The following is a 6,922-nucleotide window of genomic DNA, read 5'->3' as shown; positions in this document are numbered from 1 at the left end:
GCAGCGGCGGTGACGGTGGTGGTGGTGGTGGAGACGGTCACAGTGGCGGTGGTGGTTGTGGCAGTGGTTGTTGCGGCGGTGGCAGTGACAGTCTGTTGATGGTAGTGGTTGTTGTGGTGGTTGTGGTGGTAGCGGTTGCGGTGGTGGTGGTTGTGGTGGTGGCGGCGGCAGCGGTGGTGGTAGTGGTAGTGGCGTTGCAGCGGTGGCGGCAACGAAATTTGTGGTTGGGGTTGCGTCAGTGGCATTGGTGTGGTGGTGGTCGTGGCGGTGCTTGTGGCAGTGGCGGTGGTGGCAGTGGCTGCGGGGGAGGGACGTTGGCGATTATGGTAGTAGTGGCGGCGCTGTCCACGATGTTGGTGGTGGTGGTTGTGGTGGTGGTGGTGGTAGTGGTGGTGGTGTTTGTTGTTGTGGTGGTGACGGTAGTTGTGACGGTAGTGGTGATGGTGGTGGGGTGGTGGAGGCAGTGGGAGTGGTGGTGGCGGCGGTGGTTGCTGTGGTGGTAGGTTTAGTGGTGGTGGTGGTGGTAGTGGTGATGGCGGTGGTGGTGACGGCAGTGGTGGTGACGGCGGTGATGGTGACGGCGGTGATGGTCATGGTGGTGGTTGTGGTTGTTGTGGTGGGTGTGGTTATGGTGGTGGTGGCGGCGGTTGCGCTGACGATGGTGGTCGTGGTGGTGGAGGCAGTAGTGGCAGTGGCGGTGGTGGTGGTGCTGGTGGCAGGTGGTGATGGTGCGGCGGTGGTGATGGTGGTGGTGCTGGTGCAGGTGGTGGTGGTGGTAGTTGTGGTGTGGTCGCAACGGTGGCGGCGGCGGTGGTGCAGGTGGTGGTGATGGTGGTCGTGGTGGTGGTGCTGGAGCAGGTGGTAGTTTTGGTGGTGGTGGTTGTGAGAGTTGTAGTGGCGGCGACGTGGTTGGTGGTGGTGGTGGTGGTAGCAGTGGTAGTGGCAGTTTCGGTAGTGGCAGGGACGGTGGTGCGGGTGGTGATGATTGTAGTTGTGGTTGTGGCGGTGGCTGCAGTGTAGGCATGACTATTTATAGGACTAAAGTCCCACATGCCTAACACAATACAAAGTACATAAAAGGAAGACTACACTAAAGACATTGGGCTTGGGCCCCGCATATCATCCCTTCCCTCTTGGAAAGGATTTGACCTCAAATCTGATGGTTCGCTTGAGGACTTATTTTTGTAAACTCCACAGAAGTTCCTCCTGGATCAAATATTAATCTGCAATAAGCATCAAACATATCTCTAATTAGTTTTATTTGACCCAATAAGATATATAAAGTAATATGTCTAGAAGAAGGTTTCCTAACTTTGAAATTTTCAAGTTTATGACTAAAAAGAAACCTTACTCCATTTGAAAATTTATTTTTGTCTTGAGTTAGTGATAACTTGGAAGATATCTCTAACTCAAGTCTTTGATTGCCATGTGTTAAAGATTGCAACTTTTGAAAAGGTTTAATGGCAATTCCTTAAGAAGAAAAGGTAGAATTAGAACATTCAATAAGAAATGGAAAGTGAAAAGATAGAAAACCTCCCCTTAAAAGTTTGGATTCTATTGTAAAAGTAGGAGATGTTGCCATCAATCTCTTCTCTTCCATTTTCTTCCTTTCAATTTCTTCCGTCTCTTTCTTTTGTAATCTCTCTTCCACTTCTCTCTTTTCTTCTTCTTCCTTTCTTTCTTTCTCTTTTCTTATTCTCTCATTTTCTTCCTCTTCTTTTCTCTGTTGCTCCATCCTTTCTTCCTTATCTCTTCTCTTTTTTTCTTCCTCTTCTCTCTTACTTGTTCTCTTTTCTCTCTTGCTTCCTGTATTCTTTCTTGCTCTCTCTTTAATCTCTCTATCCTATATTTGCTTGATTCTTCCCATTGCCTCGTAAGTTTCTCTAAAAACTCACTTTCTCTACGAGAGAACCCACTTAAATTTTGAATGAACAACTTGCCTTCTCTAACAAGCTTTTAATATTTGGAGGCACAAACTTTCTTCTCAAACAAGCTTTCAATTCTTTCCAATTATGAATGGGTGATTTTCTACCTATCCTAACATGATATGCTCTTTCATCCCACCACTCTCTTGCATGTTTTTCAAATCTAGAAATGTAAAGATTCATGATATATGATCCACAATCACGAGAATAATAGGATTCAGATTGACTTCTTCTAACCATAAAGAAATGCATGTCATCAATTTCCTTTTCCCAAGCTAAGTAAGTAAATGCACCAATATCCTCACCAAAAAAGAAATATTTTCCCTAGCTTGTTTATACAAAGTATTTTCAATCCTATCAAACTCATGAAATGAACAAGTCTTCCTCCTAGCTTTATCATGTTCTCTTTTAATTTCTTTAAGACTAATGGACTGATCAAAATTGAAGTTCCTAGATGAACTATATGAACAAAAGGAACTATATGAATAACAAGACATCTTTGTTCTTAAAAGTTCTTCTAATCTAAAGAGTTTAAAGATTTCACACTTGACAAATCCCAGGTAAGAGAGGTGAACCACTAGGGTTGCTTAAGTACCAAGTCTTGCCTTAGCCAGATTTGTCTTATGCTACTCACTAAATACCCTTTAAAGTAAAATTACTTTTAAAAGCAAAGTGTACTTGACTCACACAACAAATACAATCGGACTCTAAGCGGACTCTAATAAATCCTACGCCCCTAAGCGAAATACAAAATCACATACAAACAAGATAAAATTCTACTCCTAAGGTGAGGCTTGTAGCTTATGCTAACAACACACACTCACTAGTCTAAGTTATGCTATAATTAAAGAACAAACAAGAAAAGTTGCCAAGATTTGAAAGAGCACCAAGGACTCTTCCAAACTTGGACTTTATAAAGGCCTTTTACAAACAAGAGCTATAGCTAACAGTGTGCTAACACAAGCCCCTTAAAACTACAAATAAAACAAAATAAAGCCCAAAAATTGAAATCCTATGCTACGGTCTTTTAGTGTCCACATTCACGTGTTCACTGCTGTTACAATCCTGGGTTAGCTACTATCTTCACACTACCAGCTCCTTATTATTCTCTACTGCTGCAGTCCACGTTCCCACTACTACACGGATGAGTCACGTACTACAATCCTGATCAGCAATTCCATATCCTAACTTTCAAGTATCTCATGCGCAACTTGTTTCTAGTATCAATACTCTTGGATTAATCACAATGTTGCTGCTGCCACATTCTGGTTCTCTCCTACAAACACATTGGGTAACTTGGTTAAGTGTTCAATCAAGCAAATTGTAGGAGAAAACAATATGCATTATAAAAGAAACTTCCCTTTCTTAAGCGTGTCCAATTGATGCAAAGAATTTTTCCTTATTGCTCTCAATTAATATCTCAATTTATACTGCACAGTCAATTGCAACTAAATCAGCAGATCACACAATTCCAATTCCACTAATTACAAGTCGTACCAAAATAGTTTAAGCAAACAACTTCCCTATTATTCTCTCGGCTTGTTGTTCAAGTGATGTAGCCAACAGATCCTAGTTGATCTCAATTATAACTTGTTGCACAAATTTGCCAATTCTCCTTGTAGAGGTCAGCCAAACAAAACTGCACACTTAAACTGGTTAGCACATTTCAGACTCAAACTTTTTACAACACTCAAAATTACACACACTCTCAACAAGAAGTTTGGCTTTTTAATGCAGCCCACAAAACTCACAACTCAGGATACTCTCTACAATAGCTTACACACTCAAGGGTTAGGTTTTGAATAAGATTTCAGTCAAGGCCAGAGAATTCTGTGGATCACTTCCACCTAAGATGCTACCATTCACATTACCTTTCTTTTCAATAATCCAGATTATAATCAGATTTCTCAATCAGGAAAAATTATAGGCTAAATATGGTGGTAGGCAGAAACAGAACAAATCAACCAACAATTAAGCACAAGGCATTGGACATGATAAAACAGCAGAGCAACTGAATTGAGACCAGATTAAGAAATCAACTAAAATCTTCAATTAAGAATTCAGCTGAACAGAATTCACGTGATGGACAACACGGAAGACAACCAATAAATTGACAAACAAGAAACAAAGCTATATAATAAAGGTAAGCACAACAAATGGAACCTAAAGAATAGCACTAGATCAGATTTAAAAAAAAAACAAGAAAAAAAAAACAAAACAAATTGCAGAATTTCTTTGTGACAGATGCTCAAACTGATTCACTTCATTTCAGAGTTGTAGTGCAACTTCTAACATTATTATCTTCAACCTTATGCACTTTTCAAAATGAAATCAGTAGAGGTAACTCCAATTACAAGTGTTACTGCTTGGTTTAAATTTAAATCACATATTTAGTGGTTATTTTGTACAAAATTAGAAGTTCTGCTGACATGATGCAGATTTTGGGATTTAATAATCAGCCACTTAAAAGCTTAAGTCAGAACAGCTTTGACACCAAGGTGCAGTAACACAAATCAAGTCAATTTTAGTTCTGCAGAAAAGGAATTAAAGAACTCGGACACAATGGCTCTAAGAATGTGATGCAAGATGTTCAGCCAAGATCTAAAGACCAAACAAATTTAAAAACTTAAAAGACTCAAGCAAAGAAAGTGCAGATCGGTCTACTGCTTTGCAGGTAATTTCTGCTATGACTTTTACACTGACAACCAAGCTAATGCTGAGCATATCACAGATTTTCTGGTTGACACTTTGTTACAAGTCATCTCAACATTCCAACTCAATTTTAAGATTACAGAATAGTTTCAAAGTGCAGATTCAATGGGTGATTAAAACCACAAGTTCACAACAGAGAAAAATCAAATCAAATCTACTGCTCATTTCAGGCATCCGAGCTCTCAGTATTGAATGTCATAGCTCATACAGGATGCACATTGAACATACATGCAGATAATCACATAAACCAGATCAAATCAGAGGCACACTTTGGATCTTCTGACAAAATAAGCAATGAACAAAACTGGACAAAATAGGATCACGATTTAAAAAAATAAAATCACTCAAACTGAGATTTGACCGATTAAAATTGAAAACACCAATGACTAAAAGCATAGAAGCACAAACTAATCAAACTAGGAAACCTAACACAGAAATTCAGATTCAAGAACGGACAATGAATCAGGAATGTAAGGAAACAACACAAGATACACTAAATCAAGGTAGAATCAAAGAAAACTAACATTACACATCAAAGACAAGACGAGAATCAAAACAAGGAAACAGAGACGCGAACAAACTCAACTCAGAATCGAAAATCAGAGAAGCAATATACTTAGCTTTGAAGCGTGCCTAACCCGAGGAAGAGAACCTATGCTCTGATTACCACATGATGCAACCCGCTCCGAACGGATCGACAGAGAAACAAAGAATCTGACACGGTTTGAGCCAATAACCTAAGAATCAGCGAAAAGGCACAGTTTGGAAGTTGAAGATGCAGCGGAAGAATGAAGACGAAGACCACGAACCCTAGGTTTGGTGATTTGTTCGGTGGAAAGGCTAGGTATAGGCGTTTGGAAGGTTTTAAACGGTGAACATAAAGATCTCACCTATTGAATCGGTGGAATGGAGGAAATCTCAGACTTAATCGGTGAAAAGGAAGGCTAGGGCGGAAATGGCGAAAACAATCGGTGGAAAGGGAGGTTTCACCGATTGAATCGGTAAAATGGAAGGTAAAAGATAAAAAATGCTCGGCTAAAGGGAAGGCAATGGTGATGGCGATGGTGGTGGTAATGATGGTGGTTGTTGGTGGTTGTAGTGGTGGTGGTAATCGTGGCAGTGGTGGTAGGGGTGGCTGCGGTGGTGGTGGTTGTGATGGTGGTGGAAGTGGCGGTGGGGGCGGTGGCGGTGACAGTGGCGGTGATGATGGCTGGGGTGGGGGTGGTGGTGTCAGCGGCGACAACGACGATGGTGGTGGTAGTGTTGGTAGTGAAGGTGGTGGTGGCCGTGACGGTGGTTGTGGGGGTGGTGGTAGAGTTGGTCGTTGTGGGAGTCGTGATGGTGGCTATGGGGGTGGTGGTGGTGGCGGCGATGACGGTAGTGGTGGTGGTGGTTCTGGTGGCGGTGGGGGTGGGGGCGGCAGTGGTGGTGGTGTCGGTGATCGTAGTGGTGGTGGGGATGGTGATGTTTGTGGTGGCGACGATGGTTGCGGCAGCGGCAGAGGTTATGGTGGGTGTGGTTGTGGTGCGGCGGCGGCTGTAGTGGTGGTGGTTTTGGCAGTGGTAGTGGTGGTGGTAGTGGTGGTGGTTGTGGTTGTGGTGGTAGCGGTGGCAGCGGGGGTGGTGGCTGTAGCGGCATAGCTGGCAGTGGTGGTGGTGGTTGTGGCGGTGGGTGGTAATGCTGGTACTGACGACGATGTTGGAACTAGGGTTGGTGGTGGGGGATGTGGTGGTGGTGGTTGTCGTGGTGGTGATGGCAACAGCGGTGGCGGCGAAGGTGGTGTTGTTAGTTGTGGTGGTGGTGGTGGCGGCGGTGCTGATGGTGGTTGTGGTTGTGGTGGCGGCAACAATGGTGGTGGTGGTGGTGTTGGTGATGGTGGTTGTGGTGGTTATAGTGGCAGCGGGAATGGTGTTGGGGGTGGTGGTGGCGGCGGCGTAGGTGGCAGTGGTGGTGGTGGTGGTAGTGACGGCGATGGTGGCGATGGGGTTGGTAGTGGGGGTGGTGGTTGTGGTGGTGGGGGTGGTGGTGGTTGTCGTCGTGGTGGTGGTGGCGGCGAAGGTGGTGGTGGTGGTTAATTGTGGTGGGTATGGTGGTGGTTATCGTGGTGGTGGTGGCGATAGCGGTGGCGGCGGCGGTGGTGGTGGTGTTGGTGGTGGTTAGGGTGGCAGCGGGGATGGTGTTGGGGGTGGTGGTAGCGGCAGCGTAGGTGGCAGTGGTGGTGGTGGTGGTAGTGAGAGGTAGTGGTGGTAGTGACGACGATGGTGGCGATGGGGTTTGTGGTGGGG

General features: G+C 44.4%; 4 protein-coding genes across 4 annotated transcripts in view; all 4 read left to right on the top strand.

Annotated features, from left to right (window-relative positions):
- LOC106778229 (uncharacterized PE-PGRS family protein PE_PGRS54-like) overlaps window positions 1-99 on the top strand; it is an 11,898-nt gene extending 11,799 nt beyond the window's left edge. Inside the window, exon 8 of the mRNA XM_022776118.1 lies at window positions 5-99. Coding sequence (XP_022631839.1) covers window positions 5-99 — 95 coding nt within the window. The remainder of the gene's footprint in view (window positions 1-4) is intronic.
- On the top strand, window positions 99-1,020 carry LOC106778227 (ctenidin-1-like). Its single transcript, XM_014666173.1, has 3 exons — window positions 99-352; window positions 465-607; window positions 764-1,020. Exons 1-3 carry the CDS (start codon window positions 99-101, stop codon window positions 1,018-1,020), a joined length of 654 nt encoding a protein of 217 aa, XP_014521659.1.
- Window positions 1,021-5,692: 4,672 nt separating this feature from the next.
- Window positions 5,693-6,277, top strand: LOC106778226 (ctenidin-1-like). Its single transcript, XM_014666172.1, has one exon. It carries the CDS (start codon window positions 5,693-5,695, stop codon window positions 6,275-6,277), a length of 585 nt encoding a protein of 194 aa, XP_014521658.1.
- Window positions 6,278-6,332: 55 nt separating this feature from the next.
- Window positions 6,333-6,922, top strand: part of LOC106778225 (loricrin-like) — a 7,408-nt gene continuing 6,818 nt past the window's right edge. Inside the window, exon 1 of the mRNA XM_014666171.1 lies at window positions 6,333-6,421. Within this exon, the coding sequence (XP_014521657.1) occupies window positions 6,333-6,421 (89 nt within the window). The remainder of the gene's footprint in view (window positions 6,422-6,922) is intronic.

Source organism: Vigna radiata, unplaced genomic scaffold (genome assembly GCF_000741045.1).
Source record: "Vigna radiata var. radiata cultivar VC1973A unplaced genomic scaffold, Vradiata_ver6 scaffold_247, whole genome shotgun sequence".
In the NCBI taxonomy this organism is placed as follows: domain Eukaryota; kingdom Viridiplantae; phylum Streptophyta; class Magnoliopsida; order Fabales; family Fabaceae; genus Vigna; species Vigna radiata.
This window is presented reverse-complemented; position numbering and strand designations above follow the sequence as displayed.

Excerpts from the sequence above, each read along its gene's own strand:
- LOC106778227 (XM_014666173.1), top strand. The coding sequence starts at position 99 with ATGGTAGTGGTTGTTGTGGTGGTTGTGGTGGTAGCGGTTGCGGTGGTG. Across the intron at positions 353-464 it reads GTGGCGGCGCTGTCCACGAT|TGGGAGTGGTGGTGGCGGCG; the intron begins GTTGGTGGTGGT and ends TGGTGGAGGCAG. Across the intron at positions 608-763 it reads TGGTCATGGTGGTGGTTGTG|GTGGTGGTGGTGGTAGTTGT; the intron begins GTTGTTGTGGTG and ends GTGCTGGTGCAG.
- LOC106778226 (XM_014666172.1), top strand. The coding sequence starts at position 5,693 with ATGGCGATGGTGGTGGTAATGATGGTGGTTGTTGGTGGTTGTAGTGGT.